This window comes from Pongo abelii, chromosome 10, assembly GCF_028885655.2.
Source record: "Pongo abelii isolate AG06213 chromosome 10, NHGRI_mPonAbe1-v2.0_pri, whole genome shotgun sequence".
Classification (NCBI taxonomy): domain Eukaryota; kingdom Metazoa; phylum Chordata; class Mammalia; order Primates; family Hominidae; genus Pongo; species Pongo abelii.
The window spans coordinates 131,809,600-131,828,036 of record NC_071995.2 but is presented as its reverse complement, the minus strand read 5'-3'; the positions used below and the strand labels follow the sequence as shown (position 1 = coordinate 131,828,036).

Sequence of the window (18,437 nt, the reverse complement as noted above, 5' to 3'; positions counted from 1 at the left end):
GTAAAGGAGGTTCACAGCGCCATCTGCATTGCCCTGGGAGGCGTAGGTCAGGAGGCATCTCTTAGGTTAGGTGATCACGTAAATCACTCCTGTGGCCCAAGGAGTTCAGATTAAAGTGATGGAGACAGTGCCCTCAGGACGAGATGTTGTGTGGACTCAGAGAAAGGCGACTCCCTCACAGGGATTTTGTGGAATAAAAACCTTGCTTTGTGTTTGAGCACAAACAGCACATGGAAGAGATCATGTTGTTACAAAAAGAGATTTCACTGTTGACTGGCAGACAGTTTTCAGTAGAAATGTGCAGCCATGTTGGTCCTCCTTGCCCACGGTCTGTGGAGAGGGAAGGTGGCCACAGGCCATCCAGCTTGGTGTGTCTGCCTCAGCCCTGTCAGCAGATGCCACGGGGATGCCTGAGGAGGAGCAGCTTTTATTCTCTTCTCTAAAAAAATTATCTAAGATGTTTGCACTTCTTTTTTTTTTTTTTTTTTTTTGAGATGGAGTCTCTCTCTGTCTGCCAGGCTGGAGTATAGAGGTGTGATCTCAGCTGATTGCAACCCCGCCTCCCAGGTTCAAGCAATTCTTCTGCCTCACCCTCCCAAGTAGCTGGGACTACAGGCGCTCGCCACCACGTCAGGCTAATTATTTTTGTATTTTTAGTAGAGACGGGGTTTCACCGTGTTGGCCAGGCTGGTCTCGAACTCCTGACCTCAAGTGATCTGCCCGCCTCGGCCTCCCAAAGTGCTAGATTACAGACATTAGCCACTGTGCGTGGCCAGATGTTTGCACTTCTCTTTCAAAATTTTAAAAGGGATAAAGAAGTTTACCTTTGGGGGTTAGTTTCTTTGATTTTGTGAGAAGCACACACACTCTTTCTCAGATAGCTCTTTCTGTGTATGGTTTCAGAATGGGTTTATTTGAATGCCTTTCCGATGCTCTCTTGTGTAATTTATTTGATTGCCTCTCCAATGCTCTCTTGTGTAATTTGGCCATTTTCTCCCTGCAGGAAATTCAATCATATCTGTGAACAGACAAGGTTCAAAAACTAAGCATCCAGAGGCCCCGAGCAGCTTTCAGCACTGGAGGTGAAGAGAGCGTGTTTTTAAAATACAGAGATAAACACGTCAAGGTGTTTTCACAGCCCCCTGAGGGAAGGGACGCAGGGTCTCCGACAGGTGCTCTGGGGTGACTCTTCTGTGGAGCTTTACCCTCCGAGTGAGACCCTTCCCAGAGCCCCGGGGGCCGCAGCCCGCCCTCCTGGTGAGCGCTGGGCGGGGCTCATGGTGGCATCAGCAGCAGAGACGAAGCCTTTCCGTAACCTGCGGCCGTCCTGCCAAGAGGGGCAGTTTTGCTCTTTTGTACGTTTTCTGTAACTACAGTTAAAGCAGAAGTCTGTTTTCAGGAAAAGTTTCAAGGGAGAAAGGGGCGAGTTTATCAAAAACATTGTTTCAGGAGAAGGGAGCATAAGTTTACAGCCTACAGGATGTACACAATATTCTGCTGTTGGGAAAACCACAGCATTTTATATATTTTTTATTTTAATAGGTTTGGTGCTTATCTTCTAATAACATTTAAATGTCACAAACTGTAGCACAAATAATATAATTTATAATTTACAAATTGACTAAAATTGGGTATAGTATGGTATTTGAAAGAATAAGCATATGCTTCTGTTTATTAAAAAAAGAAACCTTCCAATGTCCAAAACTGCTAACCCTCGACATGGCCGCCAAGTTAGTCGCTCCTTGCTAACCAGTGAGTGACCGCGGCCCCAAGCCTGGGGCTGGACGCAGGTCCCAGGACGTGCTGCTCCCTTGTGTGAGTGACCACAGCCCCGAGCCCGGGGCTGGACGCAGGTCCCAGGACGCACTGCTCCCTCATGCTGCCTGGGCCCTTCCTCCAAGACCCTACAGAACCTGAGGGGCACCTTGGCTTCCGCCTGTGCTAGGTTTGCCATGTCATCTGGAATAATACTTGAAATTTTGATTTTTGAAAAAAAAAAGTTTATCTTTTGTTGAAATCACCTGTTATCCTTGTTTGCAAACATAACTTTTTTGCTTCTTCTCAGGAATACGGTTTTCAACTATTGTCTTGCTCTTGATAGAAACTGAGAAGCAGCACTCTGTATTTGTGGAGGAAAGTCCTCTCTTTTGCATATTCTAATAAATGAGCCGCGTTTGCTCCTCCGCTCTTGTGTTGGGCTCGTGTCTGGGGCTGCCTCACTTCCCCATGCGAGGGAGGCAGGCCCCATGCAGAGTGAGCTCCGAGTGCCTAACTGCTAGTGATGGTCAGTCTGTCACCTGCTGTCCCTCAGTGACTCCTGAGAAACCTGCTCAGGTCTCTTCATTCCGCCAATGCTGGGAAGCCACAACCTGTTCATCCAGTGTGGAGGCTTTGTCTTCAGCTGAGCACCAGAAGCCGCAATGCAGAGACCCTGAGTTTGTGCAAGGGCGGGGCTGAGAGGGGAAGTCCCGTGTTAGTGCAGGGATGAGGCCAAGAGGGGAGGTCCCAAGTTTGTGCAGAGGGGAGGTCCCGAGTTTGTGTAGGGGTGAGGCTGAGCGGGGAGGTCCCGAGTTAGTGCAGGGGCGAGGCTGAGGGGGAGGTCTCGAGTTAGTGCAGGGGCGAGGCTGAGAGGGGAGGTCCAGAGTTTGTGCAGGGGCGTGGCTGAGAGGGGAGGTCCCTAGTTAGTGCAGGGGTGAGGCCGGGGGTGGGGGGGGTCCCAAGTTTGTGCATGGATGAGGCCAAGAGGGGAGTTTGCAAGTTTGTGCAGGGGTGAGGCCAAGAGGGGAAGTCTTGAGTTGGTGCAGGGGTGAGGCTGAGAGGGGCGGTCCTGAGTTTGTGCAGAGGCGAGGCTGAGAGGGGAGGTCCCTAAGTGCAGGGGTGAGGCGGGGGGGGGGGGGTCCCAAGTTTGTGCAGGGGTGAGGCCGAGAGGGGAGGTGCTGAGTTTGTGCAGAGGCAAGGCTGAGAGGGGAGGTCCCTAGTTAATGCAGGGGTGAGGCCGAGAGGGGAGGTCCCAAGTTTTTGCGGGGGCGAGGCCAAGAGGGGAGGTCCCAAGTTTGTGCGGGGGCGAGGCCAAGAGGGGAGGGCCTGAGTTATTGCAGGGATGAGGCCAAGGGGGAGTTCCTGAGTTTGTGCAGAGGCGAGGCTGAGAGGGGAGGTTGCCAGTTTGTGCAGGGGCGAGGCTGAGAGGGGAGGCCGGCATTCGCCCATGAAGTGGGCTGGGGCTACCCTGCATCTGTCTCTTAGAAGAGATTGGTTGATACTCGCTCTTCCCCTTCCCATCTCCAAAAAGTAGAAACAAGAACACTCGCCCTGTAGAGGATGTAGGGCTTTCCTCAAGACTAGCTGCACCTGTCCAGGAAGGGCAGGGCAGCTCAGAGAGCCTCAGGGCTCCAGGTGTCCTAGGGACTCACTCCTGCTTCCTTAGTCCTTCAGAGAAGTCCAACTCCTGGCCCACTGTGAAGGGGATTTCTACCTGGAGCAGTCGGAACAGCTTGGGTTTGGCTGTGATGTGAGGGAGGAGGCCTTGGGACCAGGGCAGTTATCCTCCCAGCGTGGTAAGGAGCCGTGTTTTATGGAGGCAGGGAGATCAGGGCAGTTACTCCTCGGGTGTGGTAAGGAGCTGTGTTTTATGGAAGCAGGTGGCCGTGAACTCATTCCGTCTTTTCATGAGCTTCTGTACTTCCTCGTCCTCAAGACCCAGCCATCCCACCCAGCAAAACTGACCGGCTGTGGTGGTTTTGGAGCCCTGCTGGCCTTGTGGGGTGGCTGCGTGGGTCGTCCACAGGCTTTCTGGAGGACAGCCTGGCGCCGCTGCAAATCCTACTGCTTCTTCCTGGCTCCTTGGCCCAGCCTTGGAACAAACCCAGGGCAGGGCTGCAGCTGCCCGCTGGCCCCACGGACCGTCTCCCCACGCGCTCCTCACCTGCGGCTCCCTCTGTGCTCCCTGGTGCCCCTCAGACGCAGGGGTCAGCCCTGCCCACCCCTCCATGTGCTGCCCAGGCTCCAAGCCAGGAAAGGGGGCCTCAGGTTCTAGGTGAACCCGTCCACCCCAGTGAGGCCTCCCTGGGATGGCCTCTGTCATGGCTTCTGACTGCAGCCAGGAAGTCTGGGCAGATTGGCTTAAAACAGACAGAGGGATTCAGGCCAACCCTCCTCCCTAGGCCAGCTACAAAGGCTGTTTTAAATCTGCTTTAAGTCATCTTAATGACCTCAGGGCCAGCAGGATGGGAGTGGTCGGGCCCAGGTGTGAGAGCCAGGGGTCCAGGGGCTGCTCCCAGCACCCCACGGCCTTCACCCCAGGGGTGTGGCCAAGGCAGAGAGGCAGCTGAGTTTGGAAGGGGCTTCCGCCAGCGAGGGGTTCCTGGTGACAGCCCCTCAGCTTCGGGCCGGCAGCCTGGAGAGAGTGGAGCAATGCTGGCCCTGAGGCAGCTGCAGCCTGCTCCCTAAAGAGGCCCCAGAGTCACTCAGGGCCACTAGGTCGCTGGGAGCCCTGCACTGGGAAGGGAAGGAAAGCATGAGAACGGAGGGGATTTAGGAAAGTAGATCCTCCCTCCAGCCTGGCTTGATGCGGAAACCAGAACGCTGTCCCCGGGGCCGTGCCCACCCTCTGCCTCTGCGTGGGCTCCGTTTTGGCATGCATGTTAGCTCCTGCGCCTTCTGAGGGCGGCTGCAGCCGTGTAGAGAAGCCGGGTCTTGCCTCCCTGAGGACGGAGGGCCGCATGCACAGCACAGCCTAGTCCTGCAGATCCGCGCGCTGACCGGCAGCAGGAGGGAGCCAGGTGATCTTCGGGGGAGCCACCTCCTGGAACGCCTAGTGCTGGTAACTGGTAGACAGCCATTATTCAAGCATCCTCTACACTTAGAATTAAGTTACACTGAAAACAAAGGTGATGAGTGGTCAGGACGCACCACTTTCTAGTTAGTTTCTCACACCTGCCTGTTACCTGCAGGCCCGAGGGTGTGTGCTTCTGTGGCCTGTGTGGGACGGCGCCCCGTCCAGCCTTACCCACGCAGCTCAGTTGGCCTGGTTGGAATGGGCCCTGGGAGGAGTGTTTGCACTGTGGAAATTGGTAAATGCTTCAAATCAGGGTGGTTTTTAATTTTGCTTTTGTCTTCTTCTGGAGAGAAGGTTGTTAAACACCAGCACAGTGCTGCACCAGGCAGCCAACATATAATCATGAGAAATAAGTAGTTGTTTAAGCCACTGCATTTGGGGTGGTTTGTTACATAGTAATGAATAATGAATATCGTAGCCCTTGAAAGCCCAGCATGTATGACCCCTGCCTCCACCCCTCAGAAAACCTCTTCTCCCTACCTGCTCCTCCTGGAGCCCCTCAGGTGTTCCTCTGCTTCTCCACTGAACCAGCTAATTCTCACAACCAGCCCCTTAGGCGCCGGCCCCTCTCTCTGCAGCCTCTCCTCATTCAGCTCCTGCAGGGTTGCCCCCACCCCGCCAGCCAGTCTAGTTTCCCCCCAGCATCTGTCACTATCGGAAAGGAAACATCTGTTTACCGTTTGTCTCCCCCACTCAAAAAAATAGAGCAGGGATCTTGCCTGTCTGCCCACTGTTGTTTATTTGTCTGAAATGTTTGGCAATCACTGGGTGACCAGTTGGCTGCTGAACGGGTTGAAGGTCTGATGAGCTGATGAGCTGTCCCCTGGGCTTGAAATCTTTCCCGCGGCACAAACAGGCGCCCCTTCCTCTGTCGCTCACTTTTCATGGTTGTCTCCTTCTGAGGCGGTGAGTCTAGACGGTGGGGTCTTACAGTTCCTCACACAGAGCAGACACTTGGTCGTGTGTGTTTGTGGAAGGAATGGACTCAGGAGAGAATGTTGAAAGCCAGTCAGACCAGGAGTGAGGGCCGTGCACTGTGCTGGGAGCCTGGCATTGTGAGAGCCGTGCGCTGTGCTGGGAGCATGCATTTGTGAGCCACGCCTCGCCCAGTGGTGGCCTTGCATAGTGAGGGCCATGCGCTGTGCTGGGAGCCTGGCATTGTGAGGGCCGTGCGCTGTGCTGGGAGCCTGGCATTGTGAGGGCCGTGCGCTGTGCTGGGAGCCTGGCATTGTGAGTGCTGTATGCTGTGCTGGGAGCCTGCGTTTGTGAGCCCTGCCCCGCCCAGTGGTGGCCTTGAATGTGGGTCCACTTGGGCCGCTGGATCAAAACGCCGCAGAACAGGCGGCTTAAACAACAGAAAGTATTTTCTCACAGTTCTCGGGCCTGGAACTCTTGAGATCAGGGTGTCAGCGGGGCCAGTTCCTCTTTGGTCTGTCTCGCTGGCTCGTGGGCAGCATCTCCTTGCGTCCTCACATCATCTTCTCTTCATGCGTGTTTGTGCCCTAATCTCTTCTTGCGAGGACACCAGTCCTATTGGATTAGGGCCCACCCCAGTGGCCTCATTTTATCTTAATCACCTCTTTAAAGACCACACCTACTAAAACTGGAACGATATAGAGAAGATTAGCATGGCCCATGTGCAGGCATGACACGCAAATTCATGACGTGTTCCATGTCTGCAGATACAGTCACTTCTGAGGTCCTGGGATTTAGGGCTTGAACATATTGTAACACTCTGCCATCAAACCTTGCACGCCACGGGGTTTTATGAAAATTGGGTGGTTTTGTTTGTTGTTGTTTGGCAAACCCCACATGCTGGATACCATTGACACCCCGTGATGGGCTGAGCCATGTCCCCGTCCCACCACCACAGATATCCGTATCCGATCACTTGAGCCTGTGATGATGTTACCTTGCACAGTAAAAGGGGCTTTGCAGATATGGTGGAATTAAGGACCTTGAGATGAGGGGAGGATCCTGGATTAGCTTGTGGTCCCTCTGTGCAACGGAAGCAAGAGGCCGGGCGCGGTGTCTCACGCCTGTAATCCCAGCACTTTGGGAGGCCGAGGCGGGCAGATCACGAGATCAGGAGATCGAGACCATCCTGGCTAACATGGTGAAACCCCGTCTCTCCTAAAAAATACAAAAAAATGAGCCGGGCGTGGTGGTGGGTGCCTGTAGTCCCAGCTACTCGGGAGGCTGAGGCAGGAGAATGGCTTGAACCCGGGAGGCGGAGCTCGCAGTGAGCCAAGATCACGCCACTGCACTCCAGCCTGGGCGACAGAGCGAGACTCCATCTCAAAAAAAAAAAAAAAAAAAAAAGGCAAGCAAGAAGTCTAAGGCAGGAAGAGGAGGCTTGGTGACAGCAGAGGCCAGAGGGATGGTGACAGAGCAGAGGCCAGGGGCTTGGTGACAGCAGAGGCCAGGGGCTTGGTGACAGAGAAGAGGCGGGAGGGATGTGCTTTGCAGAGGGAGCAAGGGCCTCCAGCCAGGAGAGGAGGGCAGGCTGACAAAGCAGAAAAGAAAACAGATCTCCCTGCAGGGCCTCCAGAAGGAACCAGCCCTGCCTGCCCCTTCATTTTGGACTTCCGAGCTGCGGAACTGCAAGAGAATAAATCTAGTTTAAGCAGCAAAGTTGGTGGTAACTTCTTAGAGCAGTCACAGGAAGCTCACCACCCCCCACACACTCATCCCGTTTGGTTTTTGTTTTCAGGAAGGTCCAGTCTGTCTCAGAGGTTCTGTGGTTGGAGGTGGAGTGTGGGGCATGGCTGACCACCCAACACCCGCTTCACCATCTTCCCTTCTCCCCAGCACGTTCCTTCACCCTGTAGCTCTAGGTCTCTCCGCAGCACGTTCCTTCACCCTGTAGCTCTAGGTCTCTCCCCAGCACGTTCCTTCACCCTGTAGCTCTAGGTCTCTCCCCAGCACGTTCCTTCACCCTGTAGCTCTAGGTCTCTCCGCAGCACGTTCCTTCACCCTGTAGCTCTAGGTCTCTCCCCAGCATGTTCCTTCACCCTGTAGCTCTAGATCTCTGTGGCAGACACTCAGCTCTAACTGCTGACCTGATGGCTCCACTTGGTGTTCAAACATCCGAGATTCATGTTGTCAAAGAGAGCTGTTTCCAGCAGGGACCCCAAGCCCACCACGTACGCCCCGCAGACCTGCCCTCTCCACTGTCAGAAGATGGCATGGCCTCCCTGTGGCTCAGGCCAAACCCCAGGAGTCGTCCCTGCTGGCTGTCCTCAGTGCCCCAGGCTTCTCTTCAGGGGCTTCTTGCGGCTCTGATTGTTGCCCCCTCATCTCACTGCTCTTCTCCCAGATCTGTGCGTGCCTCGGTTCTCCTTGTCACAAAAGTTCACCTCAAATATTACTTCCTCAAAGGTGCCTTTGAGTACTCACTCTCCTTGCCTTTCCCTTTCCTGGGACACTGTTCCCACCAGTACATGCATGATTCCTTTTCTTTCTTTTCCTTTTTTTTTCTTTTTTTTTTTGAGACAGGGTCTTGCTCTGTTGTCCGGGCTGGAGGGCAGTGGTGCAATCTCAGCTCACTGCAGCCTCCACCTCCTGGGCTCAGATGATCCTCCACCTCAGCCTCCTGAGTAGCTGGGACTACAGGTGCACACCACCACGCCCAGCTAATTTTCCTATTTTTAGTAGAGAACAGGGTTTCACCATGTTGCCCAGGCTGGTCTTGAACTCCTGAGTTCAAGCGATCTGCCCGCCTCTACCACCCACAGTGCTGGGATTCCAGGCGTAAGCTGCCATGCCCAGCAACTCCCTTTCTTACTTTGTTGGCTCACATTCTCCTGAGAGGTCCTCCCTCAACCATCGGCCTGAAATAGCAGCGAGCCTCCCCAGGGTTGCCTCTGTCTCTTCTTGACTCTTCCTGTCACCTTCTGTGCTTGTTGTCTGGTCCCCACTAGAATATACGTTCTGTAAGAGCAGGGATTGGGACAGTGCCTAGAATAGTACTTGCAGGCAGTAGGCCGCGATAAATATGAGTGACGGCCCCATGCAGATGGTAGCCCTTCCCGCTCGAACGCTCCACCCAGTTTTATTTTCTTTTCATCAGTTACTGCCCTCTGAAGGTATTGCACACAAACATGAAACTGGACCAAAGCAGGGACCCCCCGCACACAGAATAGTGCTGGGCTCACGTAAGGCACCTCAGCGGGTCCATCGGCTGATGCATGGACAGACAAAATGGGTGTATCCGGACACTGGAATATCGTGCAGCGAGGAAACGTGCTGAGTGTGGATGGACCTTAAACACACCATGCAAGTGAAAAGGCGTCACAGAAGGCCACATACGATATGATCCCATTTCTATGAAATGTCCAGAAGAGGCACATTCATAAAGACAGAAGGTGGCTGAGTGGTTGTTGGGCTGGGTGGAGGGGCTAGGGAGTGAATGCAAGAAGGATTCCTCTGAGGTAATCGAAGTATCCGGAAACTGGGTTGGAGTGATGGGTGCACAGCTCTGCACATTTACTACAGTCGCTGAACTGCACACCCAACACGGGTATATTTTATTGCATATAAATTGTATTTTAATAAAGCTGTTAAGAATTTTACTTAGATTAGCATTTTTCCCACACTGTGCCATCAACTTAGTATATAATTAGATTCATTGTTTCTAACTGTATTTAAATTTAATGTTTGTCACATTTTGCTTGCTAAAGTTTTAAAATTTTAAATTACTGTGGGTACATAAAAGGTGTATATATTTATGGGGTACCTTGATATTTTAATACAGACGTACAATGTATAATGATCAACTCCCAGTAACTGGGGTATCCATCACCTCAAGCCTGTATCATTTCTTTGTTAGGAACATTCCAGTTCCACTCTTTTTGTTATTTAAAAATATACAGTACACTGTTATTAACTATATTCACCCTACTGTGCTATGGAATACTAGATCTTATGCTAATTAAATGTTTTCCCTATTTCTCCCATTGGCTACACCTTAGGATAGTGGAATATGAAAACCAGGAAACTGAGCTTGGTGTTTTGTTCATTCTGTCATTTTATCACATGAGGACATTCACGTAACCATGGTCACAAAATACAGAACAGTTCCGTCATCACAAAAATCTCTCTCCATCTACCCCTTTTTAATCATCCGACCCCCACCACCACTCTATAATGCTGTCATTTGGTGATATAAGTGGACACATCGTACAGTTCATGCAGTGTAGACCTTTGGAGATGTTTTCCTCCCTGGGTGTAATGCCTTGGAGCTTCGTCCACGTTATTGCACACATCAGTGGTCAGCTCCTTTTTATTGCTGAGTAGTGTCCATGGCATGGGTGGTCCACGGTTTGTTTCACCACGTCAGAGTGGCGTGGGTGGTCCACGGTTTGTTTCACCACGTCAAAGAGTGGCGTGGGTGGTCCACGGTTTGTTTCACCACGTCAGAGTGGCGTGGGTGGTCCACGGTTTGTTTCACCATGTCAGAGTGGCGTGGGTGGTCCACAGTTTGTTTCACCACGTCAGAGTGGCGTGGGTGGTCCACGGTTTGTTTCACCACGTCAGAGTGGCATGGGGGGGTCCACAGTTTGTTTCACCACGTCAGAGGACATTTTGGTTGTTTCCGGTTTGGGGTCAGTAATGTACAGGCTTTTGTATAGACATAAGTTTATTTTTCTGAGTTCAATGTCTAGGAGTGCAGTTGCTGGGTCATAAAATTGTTTACTTTTTAAAGAAACTGCCCAACTATATTCCAGAGTGGGTGCACTATTGCTGTTCCCATCAGCAATGTATAAGAGATTAGTTACTCCAGACTACCTTATTCCCAGCATTTCATATTGCCACTGCTGTGTGTTATTTCAGCTGTTCTAATAGGCGTATACTAACATCCCAAGGCAGTCTTTTTTTTTGAGACAGAGTCTCGCTATGTCACCCAGGCTGGAGTGCAATGGTGTGATCCCAGCTCACTGCAGCCTCCACCTCCCAGGTTCAAGTGATTCTTCTGCCTTAGCCTCCCAAGTAGTTGGTATTACAGGTACCTGCCACCATGCCCAGCTAATTTTTGTATTTTTAGTAAAAACAGGATTTCACCATGTTAGGCTGGTCTCGAACTCCTGACCTCAGGTGATCCACCTGCTTCGGCCTCTCAAAGTGCTGGAATTACAGGCATGAGCCACCGCGCCTGGCCTCAAGATAGTCTTAATGTGCGTTTCTGTAATGGCTAGTGATGCTGAACCTGGTCACAAGCTTATTTGCCACTCATATATCCTTTTAGTGAAATGTCTTTTCATGTTTTTTGCTTGTCTTCTGTTTGTGTGTGTGTGGGTTTTTTTTTTTTTTTTTTTTGAGATGGAGCCTCATTCTATCACCCAGGTTGGAGTGCAGTGACACAATCTCAGCTCACTGCAACCTCCGCCTCCCAGGTTCAAGCAATTCTTGTGCCTCAGCCACCCAAATAGCTGGCATTACAGGCGTGCGCCACCACGCCTGGCTAACTTTTGAATTTTTAGTAGAGACAGGGTTTCTCCATGTTGGCCAGGCTGGTCTCAAACTCCTGGCCTCAAGTGATTTGCCCCCTCAGCCTCCCAAAGTGCTGAGATTACAGGCATGAGCGATTGTGCCCAGAATAATTGTATTTTTTTTTACTGTCAAGTTTTGAGAGTTCTTTATATATTCTAGCTACTAGTCCTTCAAACGTGGTTTGAAAATATTTTCTCACAGTCTGTAACTCATCTTTTCATCCTCTTAATGTGGTCTTTCTCACAAGGTTTGTTTGTTTGTTTGTTTTGAGATGGAGTCTCGCTCTGTCGCCCAGGCCGGAGTGCGGTGGCACGATCTCGGCTCACTGCAACCTCTGCCTCCCAGGTTCAAGTGGTCCCCCTGCAACCTCTGCCTCCCAGGTTCAAGTGATCCCCCTGCCTCAGCCTCCCAAGTAGTGTTCAAGGTTCAAGCAATTCTTGTGCCTCAGCCACCCAAATAGCTGGCATTACAGGCATGTGCCACCACGCCTGGCTAATTTTTTTGTATTTTTCATAGAGACAGGGTTTCACCATGTTGGCCAGGATTGTCTCGATCTCTTGACCTTGTGATCCACCTGCCTCGGCCTCTCAAGATGCTGGAATTACAGGCGTGAGCCACCGCGCCCAGCTTTTTTTTTTTTGAGACGGAGTCTTGCTCTGTTGCCCAGGCTGGAGTGCAGTGGCACGATCTCGGCTCACTGCAACCTCTGCCTCCTGGATTCAAGCGATTCTTCTCCTTCAGCCTCCTGAGTAGCTGGGATTACAGGCACATGCCACCACGCCCAGCTAATTATTATATTTTTAGTAGAGATGGGTTTTACCATTTGGCCTTGTTGGTCTCAAACTCCTGACCTCAGGTAATCCATCCACCTTGGCCTCCCAAAGTGTTGGGATTACAGGCGTGAGCCACCGCGTCCGGGGAAAAGTTTCTAATTTTTTCATGAAGTTTACTCTATCAGCTTCTTTTGTGAATTGTACTTTTTTGGTCAGATCTAAGAACTCTCTTCCTCAAGCTCTAGATGTGAGAAATTCTGTTTTCTTCTAAAAGTTGTATGGTTTCATTCATACATTTTACGCCTCAGTCTGTGATCATTTTGTGTTAGAATTTGCATTTGCAGATAACATGATGGCCCATGTAAAAAATACAAGGATTTTATAACAACAACCGCAAAACACCAAATGAACCCTCAAACTAATGAGTTCAGCGAGGTCTCAGGATAAGAAAATCAACATAGAATTCATCACATTTGTGTAGACCAACAGTGAACACGTGGAAAACGTCAAAAACGCAGTGTCACAGTTTGACGTGAAATACTATAAACTTAAAAGGTGCAGAATCTGTATGCTGAAATTACAAAATGCTGGTGGAAGAAAGCAAACGACCTAAATAAATGGAGGGGCCACCATGGATGCAGAGGAAGGACCGAGTCAGCGATGCCCGTGCTCCCCAAACGATCTGCAGCAGTTCCCATGAAAATCCCAGAAAGGTTCGTAGACAGAAGCGTATTCCAAAATCCGCAAAGATGAGCGCAACATCACAGAGGACCCCGAGGCGCCCTCCAGGCCATTTCCTTCCTGACAGCCGGAAGAGCGGCCTGGCGGATGAGGGAAGGTGGAAAGCCGTTCCCCAGGGGCCTGCGGCCCGCGCCGTCCAGCTTTGCCTTTTTTAAAGGGGAAGCAAATAGGGTCCAAAGCAGCGTCGCCTTTGAACTGGCACCTGAAGCGCGAAGGGCGCCGGCCGGGTAGAGGTGCGGGGTTGGGGCGGGGACCCGACTAGGGCGGGCGGGGAAGTCACGCCCACACCGAGTTCGGCCGCGCCCATGCCGAGCCCCGGCCACGCCACTTCCGCCGGAAGCTCGGTTGTTCAGCCTCCTGAAAGAGTTGGTCCTGCAATTCCGGAAGTTGCGTTTCTACTAGGGAAAGGTCCGCAAACTCTTAAGGTCACTTTCTGAAGGCGGCCTCATCACAGTCGGAGGTGAGCCCGATCCGGACCCTGTGGGCAGAGCGTCCCGGCCCTAGGGTGGCCGCTGGCAGAAGAGGAGGACGTTCTCTGTTCCGGAACGAAAGTAGCGCGTGCAGGCTGTTTCCGGGGACCCGAGGCCGTTGCACCGCTCGCCCCGCCCCTCGCACGGCCACGTCTCCGCCGGAGCATCCGGGCCGGGCAGCCTCCGGGGCTGCCACAGCAGCAGGGTGAGGGGCTCGGAGGCCGCGACGCCTCGGGGCTCGGGCTCCCGCTCCCGCAGTGCGTGGGCGGGGGAGGCTGGAGGGGCGGCGGCGGAGGCCGGGCGTGGGGCGGCGGGGCCTGGGCGCGTCCCTGCGGCGTTGCGGGACGGCCGCGTTCCAGTCACCCCCTCCTCGCTGTGGTGGCCTCGGGCCTGGGCGCCCGCCTTCAGCTGCGGCGGAGCTGGCTCTGTAAATGCCGGTGCCCGCGAGCCCTCCTGAATGCTTGTCTGCGCCTGACGAGCGCGGCCTGTCCCGAAGCTGTCCACTGCCACCACTCGGGCAGTGCTTGCTTTAGTCTGGCCCTTTGCAGCTGACAGGCGTGACTTGGTGTCGGGTGGTTCGTGGGAAGTCGGGGTTTCAGGAATCCGTGTACTTCCTTGTTTGTCTTTGTCGCTGTCTGACTTGACTCCATTCCAGGTGCCCAGAGCGAGTGGGGCCGGGCGTTGTCACGGGTATGAACCCGACGCATGTCAGTCGTGTGGCGGGTCCTGGTTATTGTGGGTCTGGGTCCCTGCCCCCGCCGAGCCCACCTAGGACAGGGACCCCCAGGGTCGCCAGCGAGAGGGTACCGGGCGGTGGTTGGGTGGGGTCCGCTACTCTTAGTTGTGTGGGAGCCTGGGGGGCGGGCGACTTCTGTGCTAAGGCCTCTGACGAGAAGCAAGCCAGGCAAAATTGTGAGAAAAGCGCGTCTCAGGCAGAAAGTTTGAAGACCCTGAGGGCGGAGGAAGGTTGGCGTTTGCAGGCGGAGGATGTGGCTAGAGTGTAATGGCAAAGGGGGAAGGCGATGGAGGTAAGGATGTTGGTGTAGGCAGGTGCTGGATTCGTTAAGAGGTTGGAGTTTATCGTCACTGGGCAAGTGTAAGCCATTTACAGGTGACTCATGGATTTTTTTTTTTTTTTTTTTTAAGAGACTGGATATGTTGCTGTATTGCCCAGGCTGGTGTGGAACTCCTGGCCTCAAGCGATCCTCCCACCCCAGCCTCCCAAAGTGCAGGGGTTACAGGTGTGAGCAGCCACACCCGTCGTCTTGGATTATTTTGAATTGTCTTTTAAACGACATCAATATAGCCCTTTATAGCCCTTTAATAGCTTTCCAGGCAGTATACCTTAAATGGCAAGAAGGAAATAAATCATCTGACATCACTCAGATTGAAGAGGAGCTTTTTTTTCTCCCGATTGCCTTAAGAAGTAGTAGCATACTTTCCCAAGTGAGAATGCCTTCAGTTGGCTTTTAGCGATTTTGACAAGCAACAACTAAAGGGAAAATCGTGATAATTACTGTCATTTTATTGAGGACACGGGACAGACTCTGTGCCTTGTTATATTTAATCCTGGCAAAATTTTGCATTCATTTTCTCGTTGTTTTACTGGTGAGGAAACAGGCTAAATGTGATTAAGAAATCTTTAGCCCAGGATTTCACAGCTAAGTGGTGGAGGGTCAGGAGCTGAGGCCGGAGTCCCAACTTCCAAGCCTGCCCTTCACGTCTCTGCAGTGACATGAGGCTTGCTTTTGGTTTCCACTTTGTGTATAGATCTCTGTTTACTTTTGGATACTAGTGTGGCCTCCACCAGGTACTCTCTTCCTGAGGAAATCGTGTTTGGTTTTTGGCTGTGCTCTGTTGTTTCTAATACCCGATAGGAACAGGTGAAACGGGGTGGTGTAGATGGAGCCGTGAATGTTTGTATACAGAATTTAGGTGTGGGAGAAGCAGAAAGTCCTGTAGGTGCCTGAGGTGGTGGTTTCTCAGTATGAAGTCCCTTGATGTTACCCAGCTGTGAACCTACGGTTGTGTGTACCTTTTGAAGTTCTAAGTGACAGCTTTGTCCCGTCTCTTCCCTCTAGAGACGTAGGAGTGCAAGTGATCGTAAGTGAGACTGATTAGACTGGCCTCTTTATTTAAAAAATAAAATCACAAAATAGAGTCATGTTTGTAATAACAGCTTTCTGTGATGCACCGGCAACTGTCTGCTCCTCCTCGCTGCCCGGAAATGGGCTTTTGGCAGTAGTCTGAGGTAATGAGGCCGTGACGACTGAGTCATTCCAAATTTTAACTAAAAATCAAGCAAGACTGAGAATCGACCGAGACTGCAAGCTTATTGCCCTACAGGGAGAAGTATCACTGTCACCAGACTCCAGGCAGTTAGTGAATTCTCTCTCTGGTCCGGCTTTAGGAGGAGCTGCCTGTAAAGAGGGGCCGTCTTTGTGAGTTACAGTCACCGTTATGGGGTCTCCGTTCTGGAGAGGTGGGATTAAGTGAGCAGAATCTGTGATTGCACTGGACTCGGCTTGGTGCAGTTGGCTGTCACCATGTTGGCGTGCCCTCTCGGTGGAACCTGAGCGTCTTTGGCTATGTTCCTTCTTGGTCAGTGTAAGGCCCAGGCGTTGTCACTGTGGGCCTCTGCAGCAGTTCTCCTCTGCATGTTCCGCCTGTAATGGCTGAGTCGAGTCCTGCTGGTCATCCCATCCTTCCTTCTGTTCAGGTGGTGGTGCCTGTCTGGGCCGTGGCCGTGATGCTGCTCTTCCGGTTTCTTTTTTTTTTTTTTTGGGGGGGGTGGGGATGAGAAAATAACTTTATTTCATTGTGGGGAGCGGGCTGATGTCCAGCCTCAGAACTTCTGGAACTGCTTCTTGGTGCCGGCAGCCTTGGTGACCTGGAGCACGTTGAAGCGCACTGTCTTGCTCAGAGGCCGGCAAGGCCGGCACTCGCCCACTGTGATGATGTCACCGATCTGGACGTCCCTGAAGCAGGGGGACAGGTATACAGACATGTTCTTGTGGCGCTTCTCGAAGCGGTTGTACTTGCGGATGTAGTGCAGGTAGTCTCAGCAGATGGCAGTGGTTCTCTGCATCTTCATCTTGGTCACCATGCCAGAGAGGAGCCGCCCTCAAATGGAGACATTACCAGTGAAGGGGCATTTCTTGTCAATGTAGGTGCCCTCAATAGCCTCTTTGGGTGTCTCGAAGCCCAGACCGATGTTCTTGTAGTACCGCAGGAGCTTCTCCTTGCCAGTTTCTCTCAGCAGGACCCTCTTCTTGTTTTGAAAGATGGTCGGCATGATCAGTCTGAATGTCCGCCATCTTCCCGGCCGCCTGAAAAAAGGTGCTCTTCCAGTTTCTAACTCCCTGGACTCCCTCATTGGAACTGAAGCTCACAGATGTTTCAGCTGGAATAGTTTAGACTTTTCTGTATTTCAAAAGGCAGTGTTGATGTCCAAGGATTCAAATACTTGATCATTTTGTTTTGGAACCATTAGCTTTGTAGCTGAGGAATGTACTCAGCAGAACTGAAGATTTAATTCGGCAAATTAAACCCGCGCTGGCACTTTAGGAGTTGGGAGTGTTCAAGGTGGGGGGAGGCAGACGGGAAATGAGTCTCTGTCTTCAAGGATCTCGCCGTATAATGGGCACACACAGTGGCAGACATGACTTGCTGTGGTGGAGGCCACGTGAGGTACAGTGATGGCAGAGGGGGTAGACAAGACACTTTACCTGCGGGGCCAGGAGGGACTGCACGCGTAGGCACACACGGTCGTTTCCTTTACCCGAGGGGCCAGGAGGGACCGCACGCGTAGGCACACACGGTCGTTTCCTTTACCCGCGGGGCCAGGAGGGACCGCACGCGTAGGCACACACGGTCGTTTCCTTTACCCGCGGGGCCAGGAGGGACCGCACGCGTAGGCACACACGGTCGTTTCCTTTACCTGCGGGGCCAGGAGGGACTGCACGCGTAGGCCCACACAGTCATTTCCATATCATCACCCCGCCCCCGCAAGGCAGAAGCAAAGACATCACAAAGCAAAACGCAAGTTTTCTTTTGCTAGAAAATTTTCAAGAGGACCAGATGTACAGGGTACCAGTATTCAGTGGCGCAGTCGAGTCCACATTCCACCGCGTGTAGCCCTCCTTGCCAGTTTGTAATTCATCTGTCAAAGGGGCAAGCCTGTGATAAGCAGCCATCATTTTGCTGATACTCCTCCCCTTGTTTTGTGGGTGTCTTCTCCATTCCCGGGTGGGCGTCTTCTCCATTCCTGGGTGGGCGTGGCCGGCTGACCCCCAGCTCTCCTGGGGTGTGCCTGGAATTGTAGCTGAGGGGCAGGCTTGGTGGAGATCGCAGTGTTTTTCCTGGAAAGTGATTTTCAGAGGGTTCTGTGCTGTGTGTAAGGACAGGTGTGTAGCTCAGATCCTTGCCCAGGCTCAAAGGCCTATTTATCACCCACCCACCCGGAAAATCCAGGGATGAAAGATGTTGCTAGATGATCATAGACACAAAAATGAGATTGAGAATTCGTTGCACACAGGATTAGCTTTTGACCAGCCTCAGTAACTTCCTTCACTTCTGTGCTTCAGACATTGCTTTAATCTTTAAATATTTTTTTTGTGCCAGGCACCCTGAGTCAAGACATCTAGAATCCTTTGTTTACAGTAGTTTCTTGATTAGCTATGCTGGATTTATAGTTACTAATGTTAGGACACATTTCTATTCACAGTGCTTTCTGGTTACAAACCCTTAATGCTAGTTTTACACTAATAGCATACGTAACCTTTTAATATTCTGAACAACACTGTTATGAACTCATAACTGTCTCTGGCCTGTAGGATGTAAGGTGGCAGAGAGGAATGGTGGATTATTATAGTTATGAGCAGATACTCACAGGTCTGCACGCCCTTCAGTGAGTCATTGGCTGTGTCAGTGGACTGGGTTACGCCCACCACCTATGGGTTTCCTCTTTTACGGGTGACCAGTCTAGATGGCAGATAGAGTAAAAACCCCTAGAAAGACAGGCACATCCTGCTGCGGGGTCAGTGGCACACGTGCTCCCGAGGACCAGCCACGTGGGCTTCTCTTTTTTTTTTGTTTTTTTGTTTTTTGAGATGGAGTTTTGTGCTT

General features: G+C 52.0%; 1 protein-coding gene, 1 non-coding gene and 1 pseudogene across 25 annotated transcripts in view; 2 read left to right on the top strand and 1 right to left on the bottom strand.

The window, feature by feature from the left end:
- The window catches only part of CHFR (checkpoint with forkhead and ring finger domains), a 63,477-nt gene that overhangs the window by 43,137 nt on the left and 1,903 nt on the right, over positions 1–18,437 (top strand). For 17 of the 24 annotated variants that reach the window (XM_063711503.1, XM_063711499.1, XM_054526257.1 and 14 more), the window contains 1 exon segment: positions 1,004–2,183. In XM_063711503.1, coding sequence (XP_063567573.1) covers positions 1,004–1,046 — 43 coding nt within the window. In that variant the 3' untranslated portion in view covers positions 1,047–2,183. 24 annotated transcript variants of the gene reach the window in all.
- On the top strand, positions 6,412–6,514 carry LOC112135931 (U6 spliceosomal RNA). The gene has a single exon (XR_002917157.1). It is a non-coding gene; the product is annotated as a U6 spliceosomal RNA (small nuclear RNA).
- LOC100459196 (small ribosomal subunit protein uS17-like) lies at positions 16,102–16,627 on the bottom strand (annotated as a pseudogene).